This window comes from Patella vulgata, chromosome 5 (genome assembly GCF_932274485.2).
Source record: "Patella vulgata chromosome 5, xgPatVulg1.2, whole genome shotgun sequence".
Lineage (NCBI taxonomy): Eukaryota > Metazoa > Mollusca > Gastropoda > Patellidae > Patella > Patella vulgata.
The window spans coordinates 1,943,912-1,965,485 of NC_065883.2; the positions used below are offsets into that span (position 1 = coordinate 1,943,912).

At 34.2% G+C, this 21,574-nt stretch overlaps 1 protein-coding gene across 12 annotated transcripts in view; it reads left to right on the plus strand.

Moving 5' to 3' along the window:
* The window catches only part of LOC126822732 (LIM and SH3 domain protein F42H10.3), an 86,437-nt gene that overhangs the window by 49,413 nt on the left and 15,450 nt on the right, over nt 1-21,574 (plus strand). For 5 of the 12 annotated variants that reach the window (XM_056101435.1, XM_056101437.1, XM_056101438.1 and 2 more), the window contains exons 1-12: nt 3,088-3,153; nt 4,169-4,273; nt 4,977-5,081; nt 5,810-5,914; nt 6,644-6,748; nt 7,035-7,139; nt 8,227-8,331; nt 8,699-8,803; nt 10,606-10,713; nt 11,361-11,471; nt 12,307-12,372; nt 15,599-15,773. In XM_056101435.1, the coding sequence (XP_055957410.1) occupies nt 3,127-3,153; nt 4,169-4,273; nt 4,977-5,081; nt 5,810-5,914; nt 6,644-6,748; nt 7,035-7,139; nt 8,227-8,331; nt 8,699-8,803; nt 10,606-10,713; nt 11,361-11,471; nt 12,307-12,372; nt 15,599-15,773 (1,222 nt within the window). In that variant the 5' untranslated portion in view covers nt 3,088-3,126. Of the gene's footprint in view, nt 1-3,045; nt 3,154-3,301; nt 4,274-4,976; nt 5,082-5,711; nt 5,915-6,643; nt 6,749-7,034; nt 7,140-8,226; nt 8,332-8,698; nt 8,804-10,605; nt 10,714-11,360; nt 11,472-12,306; nt 12,373-15,598; nt 15,774-21,574 lie in introns of those variants that run through there. The other 7 variants (XM_056101440.1, XM_056101436.1, XM_050551766.2 and 4 more) reach the window with 5 other exon arrangements.

The following is a 21,574-nucleotide window of genomic DNA, read 5'->3' on the forward strand; positions in this document are numbered from 1 at the left end:
GAAAATATTGAGTTAGAGCCTTAGCTCATTTGAACATACATTATTCAAGAGCTAAATTTGCCTAATGCAGGCCTTTCTTTAGGCCTTAAACGTTATATAAACTATTAATTAGACATTTATTAACATGACAAGACAAGACGATTTTCTACAGATTTGAATCATAGGTGCTGTTCAACGACCGTTAATGATTAACCGCAATTGTTTTCGTTAGTTTTGACTTTGCACAGTTTTTCATTTTCTGTTGAAGTGGAACAAATCGCTTAACTCGGTAACTTTTACAGAAAAAAAAACTGTGTAAAGTCAAAACAAACGGAAACAAAAACAATCAAAAATCAAAATTTTAAGAAGTTTTCCGCAAAATATAAATAGCACATGAAGAGTATGAAATTGATAAATCATGATATTAATAAATGATATCAATGCGTGTATGAAGTTGGTGGGAGTATGAAGTTAATGATAGTATGAACTTTATGATTTTAATGGAGGAATGAACATAACGAATGATATTTATGGCAGCATGACATGAATGTGCCGATTCTGTAACATAAAATTACAGCAACACCAAACATGCCATTTTATTACCCAATTTGGAAGTCATTTTGAAAAGTTTATTTTCAACATATTTCGTCTCTAAACACACTTTTCGTTTGAAGAATTAAAAACAAAAAAACAAAACTAATTATTCTGTCACCTCTTGTTAGATGTTATGGATTTTGTAAAGAATTTGATCATCTTGAAACTTTACATACTTATTCCTTATACCCCAGTATCCCCGGTTGTACGTGACAAGGAGTAGGGTCGCCTGCCCAACCTCGTGTGTTTTCTCCGGGTCCTCCGGTTTCCTCCCACTGCTAAAGACCCCTACGCGCAAGCGAATTATTGAAATAAAATTAAGCCATATGTTAGTCCCGAAATGACCTAGTTTGTGTCGAGTGGACGTTAAACCCCATTTCTCTCTCTCTCTCTCCCTTATACCCCAAGGATGATCCCTATCGTTTTTAGTGCATGCCCGACCCCCAGGGGCAGAGCCACGCCCATTTCTTGTATTTGATTTCTTAACGTATCATCTTGAAACTTTGCATACTTATTCTTTGTACCCCAAGAAACATCCCTATCGTTTGGAGTGCATGCCAAACCCCCCGGGGCAGAGCCACGGCCATTTTCCTTTTGTATGTCTGTAGGCCACAATTCTTAATCAGTCGTCTTGAAAATTTTTCGTATGAAAATTTTTTTCGTATGATGATCTCTAGTGTTTTAGTGCATGCCCGCTCCCATGTGGCAGAGTTATGCCCATTTCTTGTATTTATTTGTTTGTCTACTAGACCGCATTTCTTAACGTACCATATTGAAACTTTGCATACTTATTATTCCTTCTATCCCAAGGAACATTCCTATTGCTTGTGGTGAATGCCCCCCCCCCTCCAGGGGCAGAGCCACGACCATACTATTTTCGTGTGTCTGTGTGTCACTTACAGCCCGCAATTCTTAATCGATCGTCTTGAATACATTTTTAATACTTGTTCCTTATACCCTAAGGCTAACCTCTCTTATTTTTGGTGCATGTCCGATCCCCTGGGACAGAGCCACGCCCAATGTTTGTGTGCTTTGCGTTTCGCCTATAGAGGAAGGACGACAACTGCATGTCACGCCCAATTTTTGTGTGTTTATCGTTTACAGGCCGCAATTCTGAATGGATCAACTTGGTACTTGGCATATGTATTCCTTATAGCTTAAGGGCGTGAAATATTGATTTTGGTGAATGCACCGACCTCCAGGGGCAGAGCCACGCCCATTTTTTGTGTTTTTTGTCAACAGTCTGGAATTCTAAATGGATCATCTTGGAACTTTGCATATTTAAAGACAGCAACTATTTATTTTGGTCCATGTCCCGACCCTCTGGGGCAGTGTCACGCCCACTTTTTTGTTAATATTTTGTCTGTAAATTTGGCCATTACATCCATTTCATATTTCATTCTCTTCATTTTAAAAAGTACCATATCAAAAAAGCAGGAATGTGGACGTATATTGCAGCGTTAGCGATGCTCTTGTTTGTTTTAAATTAAAAACAATTATTTCATTGGATTAGAAATAATATTAATGTCAAGAGAGAGTTGTTCTTAGGATTAGAAATTTAATCGTATTTTTAACTTTATGAAATATATTTATAAACTTTAAGCAAAAGGTGGATTAACTTGTAATTTTCTATTTTAAAATGATATGTCTAATGTTCAAGCTTTTTAATAATTTTATTTGTTTTGTATGATCTTGATATTGTTTGTGTCTTTGTGGTTTTTTATCTGTCTCTACTGAAAGTCTAAAACTTTAATTTTATAATTTTTCCAAGTTGAAGATGCCTTATGTAAGATTTAGATAAAGTCAAGCTGTCCGTTTTTAGTATAATAGTTTGAAAATAGATAATTCAGAATTAATATATTGAAAATTTCTGAGTGTAGCATAGCCTGGATTGTCATTGATACAATAAAAAACGCAGTCTTGATTTTCCATTTTAACGTTAAATTTGAATCATATGTTAGTCCCAAACAGAAATGATCTAGTTTGTGTAGAGTGGATGTTGAACACCATCTCTCTCTCTCTTTCTCTCTCCGCGTGGTTTCCCCTTGTCAGTGATGCAGGACGGAGGGCCTGACAAGGACAGCTGTCTAGTCATTCGGATGAGACGAAAAACCGAGGTCCCGTGTACACATTGGCGTGCACGTAAAAGATCCCTTGGCAGTTGGAATTCGATATAAGAGTAGGGCGTAGTGCCGCTGTCCGGGCAAAATTTCCCCTCATAGCTTACTGTATGGCGTATGCCCGTCTTCATTAGCCCAGTTCGGAGCAAAACAGTAGGACGTTAAACCTCATTTCATTTCATTTCTTTCTCACTCCCTCTTTAAATAATAATTTACCGGTATATAATATTTGAAGCCAGAAAAAAAAGACTTGCAATAGATAGCTTTTGGTCTTACATAATACATCTTTAAGCTTTTGTTGATTCCCTGTATTTTTACCTCAACCTGATGTTGCTACACCCGTACTTTCCAGCATGATTACAAAGAAGACTTTGAAAAGAATATTAAGGGTAGTTACACGCAAGTCGAGGATCCTTTAATTCTTAAACAGGCGATGAAATCGACCAAAAACTTGAGTCAGGTATCTCGATGTCGCATGATAGAAATAACGAGACAGTCTCACTAATACAGTATAAACCTAGAAATAGATCCAGTTGTTAATTTTGATATTTAAATCGAAAAATTCCCTCCCCATCCTTCAAGAAATTGACAAGAATATTTCCACCAAAATGATTTGATGTTTAGATTCCCTCCCCTTTTGTTAATTTAAGACTTTGTCAACAAAAACATTTCCTCCTAAATGCGTTACCTTTAGTTTTAGAAAACATTTGTTAGTGTGATGTCAATTTTATTACCCAGTCAAGACGAAAGCTTTAGACATCAATTTTATTACCCTGTCAAGACGAAAGCTTCCAATATCAATGTTATTATCCCATCAAGACGAAATCTTCTAGTTTAAGATTCCATTTATTTATTCAATATATGAATAGGGACTCCATGGTGGGGGGTTGGATGGCCGAATGGTTAGCACGTGTGCGCTGTATCATAAGGCCTGTCATTGAGTCAACTGGCGTGGTTTCAAATCCCTGGTTGTACGTGACAAGGTGTAGGGTTGTCTGTCCAACCTTGTGGGTTTTCTCCTGGTCCTCCGGTTTCCTCCCACTGATAAAGACCCCTACGCGCAAGCGAATTGTTGAAATAAAATTAAACCATATGTTAGTCCCAAAATGACCTAGTCTGGGTCGAGTGGACGTTAAACCCCATTTCTCTCTCCCGAACTCCATGGTGGTTCAGTGAGTAAGACTCCTAGCTCACTAACCAAGGTGTACTGGGTTCGACCCCAGTGTTGGCTGAGAAAATTCCTCAGGGATTTTCCTGCCTGCCTTTTCCCCTTATCAGTGATGCAGTATATCCATATAAAACAGAAGTTGTCTCGGATATTATTAATGAGGGGGCTAATTTAAAACAGTTTTCAAACCTTGTATGTTTTTTTTATCCAATCATTTTTAGACAGCTAATAGATTAAAGTTTAAAAAGACAGTCAATGGTTTTAATAAAAGTAAAAAAAAAACGTTTTGTTTAATTCTTCCACTTAGCACGATTACAAAGAAGACTTTGAAAAGAACAAAGGAAATTATACACAGGTGGAAGATTCGTTAAGTTTAAAACAGGCCATGAAATCGACCAAAAATTTAAGCCAGGTATAATTGTTGTCGTAGTTGTATTTAGAAATAACAAGTATAGAATATGATATATATATATAATATGTATTTAATTATCATCCAGGCAGAATATATTCCAGAGGTTTCAGTAAATGACCACATGATAAAATTTTCCCGAAATCAGTCGCCCCCACCATGAGTTGTCTCTGGTTTCTCTTATATTTACATTCTAAGAGCCACATGCTACACGTTTCGGTGAAAAACAGTTTTCTTGAAGATTTTCAGGATAATAAATCTGTTTGATTTGTATTATCCAATATTTCAGCGTTATACTACCTTGTCTATTCTTTGTATCGACATTTGTTTGCATCTCTTGATACAAATATTTATTATTCTAAATATTCTTTTTAATTTAGTAATATTGAATTTTATTTTAACGTTATTTGGTTCGAAATGTATGAATAGCTGTATACAGGCTTGTCAGATTAAAATTCGTATTTTGGGGGGAGGCGCTTCTAGCATTGCTATCCAAAATGGGATTTGCAAGCGAAAAAACGCCTCCGATACTGACAGGCCTGTTTGAAATAAATATACAGTGTTCATATTTGAATTTGCATAAAATTTGCATAATATTAATATATGATGCATTTTATTATATTTTTTTATCTTATTGTTTTGTTTTATTTTGTGTTTTTCCCCTTCATCTTGAACCCTATCCTACCTGATTTTTACCTGATACCAGCATGAGTACAAGGAGAATTTTGAGAAAAACAAAGGCAACTACACTCAAATACAGGACCCACTTGTTCTAAAACAAGCCATGAAAAATAGCAAGATACGAAGTGAGGTACATGGTCATATTTAAATATAATATTAAATTAACGATCCATGATTTGCTAGATAATCTCCCGCCTTGATTTCAGTCGGATTTAAAATAGGCTCAGCAATTTGGTTCTCAACAAATAAAGATGGCGGTGTGCATGTTATGATGGATTTTTTCAATTGGTCATATCTTTGTAAATACTGACTGGAAATGAATCATTTTTGGAATGATATTCATATTAGAGATTCAACTTTCACAATATTGTAGCGCTAAATCACGCTCCGGGGTATTAAACTAGGGTTAGAGTGCTAAGTCACGCTCAGGGTCATTAAATTAGGGTTTAGAGTGCTAAATCATGCTCAGGTTCTTTAAACTAACTAATGAAATGGGATTTATTTTCAAAATAACAATTTATTGCATTAGAATTAAACTTTGAAAATTGATATTTAAATTTAATATAATTGTCATATTGTCGTCTTGTTCTATTTGGGCTTAATGTCAACTTCCAGCTAGGGTGTTATCTTGCGGACAGCATGATATTGTAAAAGTTAATTCATAATATATGAACCTTTTTATTTAGCCATATATTTTATTTTATGAAATTAAACCAAAATTAAAAATGTGAATTTTCCTTTTATTGGAACTAATCTTTAAATAAGCATGTTTGGTATGATTTTTTATTCTTAAAATGGTTAATTAATGGAATAATATCAAAATATTATTAATTTATTTTACTAACCAAAATAATGTAGCATTCTTATAAAGAGGAATTTGAGAAAAGTAAAGGATCGTACACAACGGTCGAAGATTCCCTCGACTTACAACAAGCCAAGAAAAGTACTAAAGTCCAAAGTGAGGTACTTCAAAATCTGATAAATTTGAGTTTTACTAAATGCTGCTTACACAATTTTATTATCTTAAGTTGGGTTTAACTTGTATTATTAACCGAAATATGACAATAATTATGATAAGTGAGATTTTATTAGTTTTATAAACAGGAATATTCAATGATGATGGGAGACCGTATAATCCCTTCTGAACAAAAGTTTTAAACTAATGCTAGGTTCTCAGTGTTGTGTGTGCGTTACGATAGGATTGTCCCTGTTGAGTCCACGATCTGGTACGGGCAGATACGTTCGGATACGATTAACGACTGATCGCAATATATGATAATATCTGTTAAGATCACCATGATTTTAATCGTAGTATGAAATGTGATAGTGGGAACCTAGCGTTAAGTAAAACTGTTACTAATATATTTAGGTGTTGTTTCAAGGAATATTATCTCAAAGTTATCAAGATAAAGAACGGAAATATATCAGACTTGGATCTTGGATCATTTATCAGTCGTAACTATGGAAACATACACTTCTTATTTTCATAACTAATTTACACATTGTAAAAACGGACAGTTATATGGATAACATTCACTGGATTTATTAACTGCAACGTTTCAATGAGAATGCTCTCACCATTATCAAGCAATGATACATAAAATATACATAATTTTCACAAATGTAGATTAATTTGTAAAAAAATTATTTTTTTTATATTTTACGTTTAACTTTTAATTGTTTAACTTTTAGCATTCGTATAAGGAAGATTTTGAAAAATCCAAGGGTGCATACACATCAGTTGAGGATTCGGTTGCCATGCAACAAGCCAAGAAAATCAGTAAAGTTCAAAGTCAGGTATTGAAAAAAATACCAAAAAAAACCCAAAAACAAAAGGGAGATTTTATTTGTTAACCGATGAATATTTTGTTGAATATGTAAATAATTTTACATTATAAATAATTTTAAAAGAATGGATTTTAAGAAAATAAAAATTCATCAAATTCTTTTTTACATAATCTAAGTGCAGGAGTATTGATAACAAAATTTTCCATAAAATTAATTTAAGTGATTTGGGGTAATAAAACAGTTGACAAGTTAAATACATTTGTTTTATGGATAATATTTTGTCTTTTAAATGAAGCATTCATATACAGAAGAATTTGAAAAATCCAAGGGTTCGTACACACTGGTCGAAGATTCAGTTGCCATGCAACAAGCCAAGAAAGTTTCTAAAATTCAGAGTGAGGTATATTGGCTTTAAATATACAATTGATAGACGGGATAATAATTAATTCTTACATGCTTAAAGCTGCTGATAGTCATTTACATTTATCGGACGATGTCTAATGTTATAAAAGAAGAGGGGGATCACATGGCTAAGTGGGTAAGACGCTGGCTCCCTAGCCTAGAGGTCGAGTGTTCAATCCTTGCATTGACCAAGAAAGTTCATCCAGATTTTCCGGCGTGGTTCCCCCTTGTCAGTGATGCAGGACGGAGGGCCTGACAAAGACAGCTGTCTAGTCCTTCGGATGGGACAAAAAACTGAGGTAACAAGTACACATTGGCGTACACGTAAAAGATCCCTTGACAGTTAGAATTCGATATAAGAGTAGGCTGTAGTGCCGCTGTCCAGGCAAAATTTTACTCATAGTGCGCTGTATGGCCTATGCCCGTCTTCATTAGCCCAGTCGGAGCAGAACAGTAGGACGTTAAATTTCATTTCATTTCATTTGTCTAATTATACAAGTCTTTGTTCATGAGGTCGCCTGTCCAACCTCGTGGGTTTTCTCTGTGTCCTCCCACTGCTAAAGACCCCTATGCGCAAGCGAATTATTGAAATAAAATTAAAAACCATATGTTAGTCCCGAAATGACCTAGTTTGTTCATGATGAAATATACTTAAACTGATTATTTAACATCTAATTAAGAAAAACAAATCAAAATATCAACGAAGATGATGTCTCGGATTAAAAATAACTCCATCAAAAGATTGTACTGGCAATTGTTTATATGGCCGATGTTTTTAATTCATCATATCTTTGTAAATACTGACTGGAATTGAATCATTATTGGACTGATATTCATATTAGAGATTGAACTTTTACAGGGAAGTCGTAAAACTCACAATTACTCACGAGACTATCAGCCGCTTTAAGTTTGAACAGATTGGTAATCAATATTCCATTATTTAGGGTAGGTTCTGATAATTGATGAAATTTAAACAAAAAAAAAGAAATTATTTAAAAAATTTAAAAAAACATTTTTTAAATCGTGAACCATAAATTGTTTAAGTATATGAAAGAATAAAACAATCTCTTATGATTATTCTATAGCTTTCATATAAAGAAGATTTTGAAAAATCTAAAGGAGCATACACCACTGTTGAAGATGACGTAGCGTTAAAAAATGCCATGAAAAATACTAAATTACAGAGCGAGGTACTTCTAATTTGTTGTTTTGTTTTGGGGTAATTCCAAATATTGAGAGTAAAAATAAATTTTATGAAAATTAAGACTTGTCCTAGTGTCAGAGATGTTGAATAAATAACTTATCATGTAATAATTTTTTATTTAGTTTTTGGAAATTCCGAATGATAATAGTTTTTACAAGATTTATTTCTGATTCCATTTTCCTATGACGTGATGTAGGTGATGAAATAAATGATTATAATGCAAACCAAGTCAAGAAAAAAAAATTAAAAAAAAGGATAACAATAATTTATTATAATTGATAGTTTAATAACAATCTACTAATTAATTAATTACTAATTAATAAAAAACTAATTAATAAGAGATTTATCTATAGCATAATTATAAAGAAGATTTTGAAAGAAGTAAAGGGGCGTATACATTTGTCGAGGATGCGGTGGCGCTACAACAAGCCAAGAAAAACACGCAAGTTCAAAGTGAGGTACATACATATGTCAATTAAAACTTCTTAAAATACAGATGTAACGTCATCCTTAGATATTATGTCAGATAATGTACAGGCAACTGGCTAATCGTACATTATTTATACTAGATTAAATATTGGACTCGCGTGTCTATGTCTATATTTTAAGTTGTTTAACAATCTCGAGCCAGACATTGGCGTTACATATTTATAAAACACTCAGACTAACTAACGTCCCTCGTGTTGTTTCAATATATTACGTAATGTCTTGCTCTCGACCATTAAACCACGCTTAGCGATAGACTCAAAGGACTGTCAGGGATAAGATAATTCTATTTATAACTTTACAGCATTTTATTCTATTGTCGTGATGGCCAGTCGTTGAAGTATAAAGCGGTTCTAATGGACTCAAGATCAGAGTATCCTAGGTTAATCAGAAAAACAAATAAAAGATCCCTTGGCAGTTAAAAAATATGGTTGCTTAGACAAAATTTAAAATACAATGCCTTAGTCTCAAAATGATCCAGTTGGAATTCGATATAAGAGTAGGCGATAGTGCCGCTGCCCGGGCAAAATTTCCCTCATAGCACACTGTATGGCGCATGCCCGTCTTCATTAGCCCAGTATAGGCGCAGAACAGTAGGACGTTAAACCCCATTTCATTTCATTTCTCAAAATGATCAAGTCCGAAATTCTTGTCCAAATTTTATAGTCTCCAGTGACCTTACAAACATTGGAGTTTGTTTTAGAATTTAAAGCCAGTGTCTTGACGTCAATGTCACTGTCGTTAGCTCTGACATCCATCTGCCCTATATTTATACCAGTTGCCCTACAAATCACAAAATCCAACCTCCACCTTTTTTTTACCGTGCAGTGCTAAAAGTGTTTCCTTTGTATCCAGGGGCCTTATTCAAAAAATATGAACTCAAATATTTTAACGATGCTACTCTACCTTTTGATTGTTTGACGGTTAAAAATTGTAAAATCCTAGTACAGATTTCAGCTGCTTGTTTAAAATATTTTAGTTTATTTCTCATGAATAAGGCTTTATATAGCTTGAAACTTTATATATCTGAAAGTAGTTCAGCCAGCATTCTGTATTGTTATCTATCTATTATGCTAAGTTCCCACTGTCATGCGATTCATTACGATAGGATTTTCCTTATTGAGGCCATGATCTGCTACATGCAGATGCTTTCAGATACGTTTCGATACAATGAACACGCTTGCTACGACTGACCTCAATATATGAGAAGACCTGATAGGATCACCACGATTACTCCACGATTTCAATTGTAGCACGAATCCTGATAGTGGAAACCTGGCATTAGAGGGTATATATTTTGTATATTTATGACTTTGTGCATTAAACGATATATTGAGAATGGTAGATATCTATGACTTATATCTGAATCATATCTGATATGACCTGAATCATGTATGTTATATATTATTGTAGAACTAATGAACTAAATAAAGCAGGGCTCTTATTTCAGGGATGTTCACTGTAAATTGACCAGTGGGTCCCTAGACTTTTCGGTCAATTTTGAACACAATCGGTAATGACCGACATGTATGGCTATGTTAGCACCCATGGTCGAATAAAAGATTGTTACAAACAGATTGGGTTTAAGAATACCAATTTTATCTGATACTTAAAACAGAATAAAGACTAAAAACATTAATTTATGTATTCAAGAATTGTTACTCAAAACTGTTATGTAAAAACTCGAAAACCTTGTTGGTAACTTTATGAAATGAAAGCCCTGCGGATCATGTTAATAAAAGATAATCGAAGGATTATTTTATGGATATATTAGGTAAAATATAAGGATGATTTCGAGAAGAATATAAAGGGGAAATGTATGCAGGTTCCTGACGCTTTAAGTATGCAGACGGCATTGAAGACGACAAAAACATTGAGTGAGGTACAAAAAAATGTAGTAGATTTAACAGTTTTATACTAACATAATTTTGTCCGTGGCCTGCAGAGGTTTGTTAGGATGCCTGGGGCCATGCTCTCTCTGCACTCTACTGACATTTGTAATAATTAATTAATTAAAACATGAGATGATAAACATATATTTTAATTATATTATTGAATCGAGGGTGAATGATTCTAACATCATTTATAAATGTTAAATTTAGCGTAGTACAAGCTGAAACATGAATATTATTATCAACCTTTGACCGTCTCTGTCCTGTATAAAGTGGATAGGTGATTCGTATTATGGGGTCTTGTTGGGTGCTGTATGCTCTAACGTGTGCCTCTTATATAAGGGCTTTCACAAAATCAAGGGTCACAGAAATGATCCAATAAATGACAGGTTTCCTTTCGATATCAATCCGTATCGAAAAAAAATTCTAAGATTTGATTTTGCTCCCTCCAGTCTAGTCTATGTTTTCTGTAAATAGTTTGTATGTTCACATCATGTTCTAATATTTTCTCTCTCTTTAGAATTATAGTGAGTCGAAAAACCCATCTCTCTCTCTCTCTCTTTCTCTCTCTCTCTCTCTCTCTCTCTGTAAATAGTTTTGTATGTTCACATCATGTCCTAATATTTTCTTTCTTTAGAATGCCTATCATTATAGTGAGTTCGAAAAACCAGGAGTTGCGAAACACACGCCAGTGGCAGACTCTTTAGAAATGAAGTTACATCAGAGGAATAAAAAGAATGTCAGCATGGTATCTATCAAATACGGTTCATTTATCCAAATAAAATTTTTATGAAAACAGATTTTTTTTATTTGATGGAAACAAATTGATGAAAATGGATTTTGTTTATGAAAATGGATTTATTTGTTTTGTTTTTTTAATTCAAAGCATTTTTCTTTAATCTGTATCATTTAAACAGCCTTGTAAATACAAGAAGTATATTATAAAACTATTTCTACATGAGTATTACTTTCTGTAATATTAAATAAAAACAATCTGGTCAAAACACAGATCCTATTTTGTTTCGTTTTTATAGTTCAAAATTTCGTTTTACTTGTCTTTACTACACTTGGATCTGGAAGACTTGTTATTTAACTCGTGTTCTGCTTGAAATGAGGGGTCAGCCAATCAAATGGTCTGTCGAATCGAGTGTTTGACCTTTTTTGCCCGGAACTGTGGGTAATCCACTAGTAACATCAATGCTGATTGGTTAATCAAATGTCTGACATCATAGGGTCATAAGTCGGTCTTTTGACCCCTGACGTGACCTATCGCTATAACTTGTCAGATCTTCATATAGTGTAGGCCATCGAAAGTATAAAAAAACAAAACGAAATATAGATCTGTATTTCAATCAGATTGAAATTAAAAAAAAAACATAGCAAAAATGTTACCATGTGTCAAAACATCTTAGAATTAAACTCAGTAATTGTGTATCCATAAAATTTTACCTTGTGTTAATATGTTCAAGTACTAAATGCCAATCAAAGAAGAAACCAGTGATTGTTTTCTATATAAATTGTGTTGTGTTTTTTAAATACGAAAGATCTGTTGTGTTTTAAAATGGTTATTTCAATTTCTATAGGTAGATTATCATAAAGAAATAGAACAAGCCAAATACAAATCAAAACCTGGAATGGATGATGATGGGGTACAGTAAATCAAGTTTTTTTCGGCATGGATGTGTGCTCATGTTTTAAATTTAACCATTTATTGAGGCATGTTAGCTTTTGCCTAAATAACGTCAAATTGCAGGTGAACGAATTCACTGGAATCATAGAATCCTAGTCAATTCGTGCGAAAATCAATAATTAGGCGATTGATTTTATCCTGGAATAAATTTTTGAATGAAGGTTACTTTTTGCTTCATCTTGAACCTTCTCTTTATGTGGGGCTCAGTCACAAGGGGTAACACTTAGCTGGATTTGCATGAATTTACACATGCGTATGTGAACTTTAAAATAACAGAATGTTACTACATGTAGGGTGTGCAAGTCTAATTTATAGATTACTAAAATTCATTAATCATCTTCACTGACATTGACTAACGGATATTGTTGTCATTAATATTTAGTCCAAATATCTTGTTCCAGATTGTACCAGTAAAAAAAGAACAAAAGGTGGAGAACAAAAATAATTTGTGCATTCGTATTTGTGTAACTATGCGATTGCTCCGTATTGGTAAGTATTTAAGTATGTACAATTCCAAGAAGAATAGAATGTACATAGGTAGAATTATTGTTAGTCAATCAGAGAGGTGTTATCAAGTGTTTTGAAGTTTTTGTGATATGTTGAATATATTGTATTTATGAAATAAAATAAAAAATTATAAAATCTTCTAAATCTTCTGTGGTTTTTTTCCGACACACGAACTCTCGTGTACCGGTATAACTTGGTCACGAATCCATCTGATATATTTTCTTTTTTTTTTTTTACTTTTTTTCTCAATGAATCTTTAATAACAAGACCTGTATTTAATTTAATTAATAAAAAAATTGCAAAACAAAGTAGTTGTTGTTTTTAATGTTTTAAAGGGCCGCTGTCATCCCCGATTAATCGATGTTTCTTTAAACATTATACTGAGCAGATGTATAGCGGAAAATTGTTGTCTGCCATATAATTATCAGAATTCAACATTATGCTGTCCTAAATGAAAGGTTTATATCCTTTAAGATCCAGTTTTAGAACTCGTTTCACACTTCCAATTTTAGGTACATGTATGTATTATTATGTGGGTCCTAGTTACCGGGTCACCACACCACACACAATGGACACTTTTTCTGATTCTATTATTATGATATCAACGACACAGTTTGATCAGGATCATATAAACCAATGACCAATAGCAAGTTTTCTTTATTTGGGTCTCTGATCATTGGGCCATTCCCATACTACTCTTTTAGCGGGACATGATAACTGAGTCATCTATGGGACCTGATTACTGGGTCATCAATGGGACCTGATGACTGGGTCATCAATGGCACTTGGTAACTGGGTCCAATTTAATTATTAGAATATGTATAGTACAAATAGGCTCAATATACTGGTGACCATACAGACCAATTGTAAAATGGTTCAAGTATTTTATTTAACATAAACAATTACTTGCCGGCCATTTCTTAGCCAATGAAAAGACAGTTGTATGCAATATCGTCAATGGATTTTTTGGGCTAGGAAGTGCGGCTCTTCTTCTTCCCAAAGGCAACGCTCTCTTCGAAGAACGAGCCTAAGGCTCTGCCGATACAAGTACGATCGACATGTAGCTTGGCATGCTTGTTCCTTGGACAGTTTTTTATATGACGTCACAATTCCATAAGGGCAACATGACGTCTTCTCAGTTTGATATGATGTCACATTTTCACAAGGGTGACATGACGTCTTCTCGGTTTGATATTTTGACGTCACAATTTCACAAGGGGGACATGACGTCATATTCGGTTCCTGATCTATATGAGAGAAATAATGTGGGGTTTTGTCTTTCTTGGACATGTCACTCTTCATTTTCATTCATTGCATTTGAGTTGTAAATGTGTCTCTTTGACTGTAGTTAATGTTTGACTTAGTGACAGTAAAATGATTTGGAAGTCGCAAGCCATTGTTTACGATGTATGAAAAAAATTGTTGAAATAACCTAAAAATATGAATAAAATACAATTTGATTTATTTGTCTTTTCTCCGGGTCCTCCAGTTTCCTCCCACTACTAAAGCGAATTATTGAAATAATTGTGTCGAGTGGACGTTAAATCCCATTTCTCTGTCTTTTTCTCCTGCTTTATTTGTCAAATCTAAACTTATACTTTTATCCTGAATCAACAGTATTGTTCATATCGTAAAAGATTTGCGACTTCCAGTTCATTCTGCTTTCGCATGTCACAAATGTTTGACTCAGTTGTTATAGACAGATATAAAAGCATGTGTTTACATGTGTAGTCGACCTTGTTTTTTACCTGTTTTTACCTGTTTAGACAGCCATGTTTTTACCTGTTTAGACAACCATGTTTTATTGTTGTTTATAGATAATTAACTCTTTATTAAAGATATTTGTTTGTTTTATACCTTGACAGCGTGGTTTCAAAATTATTTGTTGTTCGTTTTGTTATTTTTGTTGTTTAGATTTACCTTATTAATTTGTTTTTTGTTGTTTATTTTGGGGGGGTGGCTGGGTATTAATTAATTAATTTATCTTTTTGCTTTAATTTTTGGTGCGGGGGAGGGGTATTATTGTTTGCTTAATCTTTTTGATTATTTTCAATTCTTTTGATTCAGTCAGTTCTTTTATTGATCCTCCTTTTTTTCTTTTTTTTAATACCCTTTCTTGATTTTTAAGATTTTTTTTTTTTCTTTTAATCTAATATTTTTTCTTTTTTAAACTTGAAAATGATTAGTGTTGGATTTTCTTATTAAAATATTTCTGAAAGTTATATGAAAGGCAGAAACTAGAGTGGTCAACAATGTACACGTGTGTACCGTAGAAGATTTCTTGACAGTTGGAAATCGATTAGGAGTAGGTGGAAAGCTGCTGCCTGGGCAAAATTCTCCTACCTACATGTAACAATAGAAATAAAAATTGTCATGATTGTTTCAGATGAGACATTAAACCACATACCATTAACACATTTAACAAGCAATTTTCTGCGGGGAAAGAGTGTCGAATATTGATTTCTTAATATTGAAAACAGAGTTCTTGTCAAATCTGTTGATAGTGAACATAAATTGGTCCCTTAGCAGTTTGAATTCATCGCTCTCCTGGCTGGATTCTCCCCTTCGCATTACACAACATACATGTATAACCATCAAAAAATAAAAATGACTATATTGCCTGAATATATTTCATGCTAGTAAATTAGATTAATTAATTGTTTTTTTCTCTCTTCTAGGTTAGCTACCATGCCGATTTTGAGAAACTGAAGGGCAAGAAGACATCTGTGGTCAATGATCCAGAAACAGACAGGATTCGTCAAAATACGGCCATTCAGAGTAACATCCAGTACCAAAATATCGCGGCTAAAAAAACCGATATGGAAGCCAGACGGCCAGAACAGGTCATGGACGGTAGGTACCTGGGCTTATATCCTTCAACATATTATTATCCAATCATATCGACTCCACTTGTCCTTGCTGTAGGACAATTTCGGTGAAAAGTTACAGTCATGTATTTGTGTGCTATTGACAGCACATTACAGATCTCTTAAAATTTGAAATAAGAATAGCCCATCCTGCCCACTGTTTGGGCACAATTTCGACTTAATTTGGCCCGTCAGCGCTGAAATGTAGGACGATAAACCCAATTTCATTTCATTTCATTTTTCTCATGAAGAAATGGCAAGCAGAATTTTTAAGATCAAAAATTGGTGTGGCCTTGATATAACAGGGAAATGACATCATTATTCAAATTTATATCATTATTTTGGTTAATTCATAGACAATACGGGACAGTCTCAATATTTATTTCATTATTTTGGTTAATTCATAGGGACCGTTTCAAAATTTATATCATTATTTTGGTAATTCATAGGGACCATCTCAAAATAAATATCATTATTTTGGTTAATTCATAGGGACCATTTCAAAATTTATATCATTATTTTGGTAATTCATAGGGACCATCTCAAAAAAAATATCATTATTTTGTTTAATTCATAATTCATAGACAACAAGGGACCATTGCTAAATTTCAACACTGTGGGTTGAACGAACCTGCATATGGAAAATGATAATTTAAATGAAGGTCATCCATCAAAATTTATCGACATTTTCTAACACCGTCTGGTTGGATGAGAATGTGGGTGGGTGGACGAAAACTCTCCATGCGTTATTCGTTGGGATGCAAGTGTGGAAATTATGCGATGGTCTCTAAATAATACATGTATATCATGTCATTTTACACAATTTTATGTCATGTTTACCTCATGGATATGTTATCAGTTAACCACATTTTGATTGTTGAAGTAGTTCTAATTAGTTTATACTAAATTATTCTTAGAATTTTAAAAGAGGCTTTATCACTTTTGCCATATGAATCCTGAAGCAATGGCCCGAGAAATCACTCTCTCCCCCCTCCCCATCCCCGCACTGATGTTACACAATTGGGGGGATATATAATTGCATACCCTCACGAAATCAATTAGCAATCTTATCACAGGGCTAGCAGACAGATCACAGGTGGTCAAAAGATGGCAGTAAACATGATAAGTCTAACAGACAGACAAAGGTCGTTAGGAAGTCATTAATCATCACAGCTGTCCCGAGTTACGCAAGATCTTGAATAGTAAAGCAACCTGCACGGGAAGCTTAATCTGTTATTATATAATGACCAGCTGCCAATCCCGGTCATAATATAATCTGAAATATAATACCTGGAATTAGTTGATTGGCCAATAACTATATGTCCGTCCAGGTTATTAACCCACCCCGACCGGATACTGACCAATCAGGTTACGGTGCATGGGTGTGGTATCGAGACTGCAAGGCTGGACATAGATTCGGCCCAGTAATTAAAAGATCAGACAAACCGTTTTAGCGGCAGTCGAGGCCAGAGAGCCGAGCTGGGAACAAGACGGCAACCAGACGAAAAACCCGGTCTATATAAGTAATGTAGTAGAACTGTTGTATATGTGAAAAAGAAGAAATAAAACCATTGTTTGAAGTTATACCAGTGTTGTCATCAAAGAACCCGATTTAAGAACCAATACTGTCACACTGATGTACCCTAATAAATATTTCCACAATTGTCCAGCTGGGTTTCCCCTTGTCGGTGGTGTAGGATGGTGGGCCTGTAATGGAAAAGCATCTAGTTTTTTAGATGGAGCAAAAAACCTTATGTGTTTCACAGGCAGCATGTTAAAATATCCCATGGCAGCTGGAAATCAAAACAAGAGTAGGCTGTAGTGCCACTGACCAGGCAAAATTCTCTCATAGCACACTGCATGGTGTATGCTCGTCTTCATTATCCTGGTTGATGCAAAAAAGTAGAACATTAAATCACATATCCTTTATTTCCAAAATATAAAGTAAATTAAATTTATTTTTGCTGAAAGTGATAAAGCCTGTTTAACAACATTTAAATATTTATTTATTTTTCATTTACGTTCTTGAAAATTTAGATTATTTTGGAGTGAAAAGAAACATTTTCACCCAAAAAATTAAATACAAATTCTTAACAATGCATGAAGTAATATTAAATGGATGAAAAAATTTAACAAATTATGATTTTTTTTGTTTAAATTGTGAATTTTAACATAAGAAAGCATGTCTGATTTGAAAAAAATAACTCTTTTCATACCCCATTTGAAATCCATTCCCAAATTTAATGCATATTTGTACATGTATATGATATAAGCAACAGAAATTGAAATGGCTTTCTCTAACCCAATTTATAATTAGCTTCCAATTTTAGATAGTTAATGACCTTAGTGTGGATTTTATCTGATTAGAAATATTAAATTATTACTGTACACATGCTGATCAGGTCCAGAAATTTAAGATCTTGAGGCATGCAATGACTGACGTCATTATTATAGGACAATTAACATTATATCACAGCCAGTTAACGTAAAGTACTCAGTACACCTACGAGACTGAGAAAGCGCGTCTATCTTCAAGCCACTAATTATAATCTAGATTTAATGTGTTTATCCCACCACAGGAGTCTCACCTTCTATCAGTTGTATATGCATACACCATTTCCAACCATACAATATATAATAAAAAAGAACAAGAATGCAATGCCTGTTGAAGATTCGATTTTACCTACTCTTGCTTCGCCTCGTTTTTTTTCAACAATTCGTAATGTCAGGCAATCAAACCTCTGTCGATTCACTCAGATATGTTTTTTCTTCAATCTTGTCATTTTGATTTGCATAAATACTTCCACAAAATGATATCACAGCCACTTGTTTCCAATATTTACATTACTTTCATCCATTTCCATTTTGTCACTGCCGCCATGCGCTGACGTCACACAAAAACCTAACCAACCTCTGAAGTCTTGTATACTTCCAGCTCAAAATGATGAATATCACCAAAACCTGGCAGAAAATGTATACGCAAACCCTCTTCTTTGATTCTACACCCAAAAGTCAACAAAAATCGCAATGCAAAAGGGGCAAAATGGAAAGGGAGAGAAAAACTAAAAATATCTTTGGCACTTGTTTCAATGGTTTAGTCACTGCGGATTGATTTTGTGTGACGTCAGCGCATGGCGGCAGTGACAAAATGGAAATGGACGAAAGTAATGAAAATATTGGAAACAAGTGGCTATGATATCTTTTTGTGGGAGTATTTATGCAAATCAAAACGACTAGATTGAAGAAAAAACATATCTGACTGAATCAACAGAGGTTTGATTGCCTGACATTACAAATTGTTGAAAAAAAACGTGCCGAAGCGAGAGCAGGTAAAATCGAGTCTTCAACAGGCATTGCATTCCTGTTCTTTTTATTATATATTGTATGGTTGGACATGGTGTATGCATATATATACTGATAGGTCAGACTACTGTGATCCCACCCAAAATTATCCTACTTGCATTGTACACGTAACTGTGGAAATAAAACTTGCCATATTTTTGTCTCAAAATGGCAGAAGTATTCTGTTTAAATTCGAATAAATTCTGTTGTATTCCACCAAATTCCATCTTATTTTTTACAAAAAAGATTTGATTTCTGTAGGTGAAAAGTTGATCACTTAATTACCTAATCAATCCAGCCTATTATCAACGATAATCAGGTTGAGTGGAAGTTATACACTCAGTACACTATATTAATTTTGGAATTTTGAATATTATTCACCATGTCTTCATGTTTGATTTTACATATTCCTGGTCGGACAATTTTGGGCGTTTGGAAAATAGCGTCGGACAGGTCTGAAATATACGGGCAAAATCCCATCCCTGCTGAAAACCGTCTTCACAAGCCAGGTAGTAGCAGAAAATAGCGTCGGACAGGTCTGAAATATACGGGCAAAATCCCATCCCTGCTGAAAACCGTCTTCACAAGCCAGGTAGTAGCAGAAAATTAAAATATTAAAAAAAGACGATTAAAAAAAAAACCCCAAAAACTTTTGTTTTCTCGCAATCATTGGATAAATATTTTCACTACAGTTCAAAGTACCTACTATAGATAAATAGTGGCTCAGTGATTACAGCGCTGGCTTCCTAACCAGAAGGTCCAGTTTTGACCGCAGTGTTGGCCTAGTAAATTTCTGAGAATTTTTTAGTGCTGTATTCCCCTTGCAGTCATTGTTTTTTAAGGCGCGCGATCGCTCACGAGCGCCTGAGGCGCACCTGAATGTCGATTGAGGGGAGGTTTTTCTCCCTCGCCTTAAAATTGAAAATCGCTCTCCATATTTGTAAATCATGGACATGAATATATTTGTTGTTTTTTTTTCAAAAGAGTGTGAAAGACTCACATTCCGAGCGCCACCATGCTGTCATTGTGAATATTTATTTGGTGTATTCGATAGTATAATGTGATCGCACAAGGTAATAAAATTCCGATGAATATGTTGCTAAAAATAGATGGCGACTGTGCACCATTGGTTAATTTAACTGAAATGAAAAGTAAAACTCTCGCGAGACGTGAGAAATTACGAGAGATGGCACGTGAAAATTTCCAATGAGAATAATTCCGGAAGAAATAGATTATATTTTAATGGAATTTTCAAGCGTTTATGATTATATTTTGAATAGGGGTTATGTTTTTAAACAAAATTTATACAAGCTATATATATTTAGAAATGTCAACAAGTATTTCTATTGGAATACCGTATGTACTGTAGTTATAGACGACAGTAGAAGTTTGACTTGACTGTACGACGACACGAGTGCTATTTAGCAGACGATGTTTATTATCATTTATATGTAACCAAGAATGACCCTTACACGCAGTTATTGATCTTCAGAACCATTTCCCATACAAACAACTAATCACTCTCCTTAATATCAGATCATTCTCCTTAATTTCTAAATCACTCTTCTTATCGAAACTGGGAGAACTTTTTTAGGGGAGCGATTTTTTCAATTTGTTCATTAAGGAGAGCTTTTTTCGGCTCTCCTCTAAAATACAAAAAACAACGGAGGGTCTCGCCAGGAACAACATTTAGTTATTTAGATGGGACAACAAACCAAGGACCATGTAGACTTTGGCAGGTGAAATTGACACTGCAGCACTGTGGCAAAATTTCACGTATACTAGTATAGCTGCATATTGCCACTGCAGTCACAATGCAATATGTATTGTGTCTCGATTTCATAACTAGATCAATTTTTACCAAGAGAACAACAGGATAGATGAATAATTGATATTTTTAGTCCTGCCAATGTCGAAGAAATAAAACTGTTTTATATCACGATGTTGATGAATATAAGGACAAAAACAATTTAATAGTGTTTTGTGTACCTATGGATAATGTGTGACGTGGATAATTAATTAAGAGTAACAGGTTACTGAAGCACTAAGGCCAGTCATCGTTAGCCCAGGCCTGGAAATAACGGTTCTAGATGTACCTGACAAAATGTCAGGCACTAATGAAATAGTACCTGATATTTTCAACTGAGTGCCGGACATGTATTAATAATATCAATAAAAAAGATAAATCAATGCTGTACAAAATGACAGGCATCAGAGGTTTTGTGCCTGACAAAGCCTTAATCTGTGCCTGACATTGTCTGTGACAGATACCTTATTTTGAGGTGTGGTTATTAGCCACTGAAGCATGCACATTCACCGTGTCGAGTACCACTTTTAGTAGGGAAAATTTTCGGCACATGGGGCACACTATCATAACAAAGAATCCTGAAAAATCGCTTTAGCATCTCGGGATTCAATATGTCCAAACAGTAGAACGTTAAACCC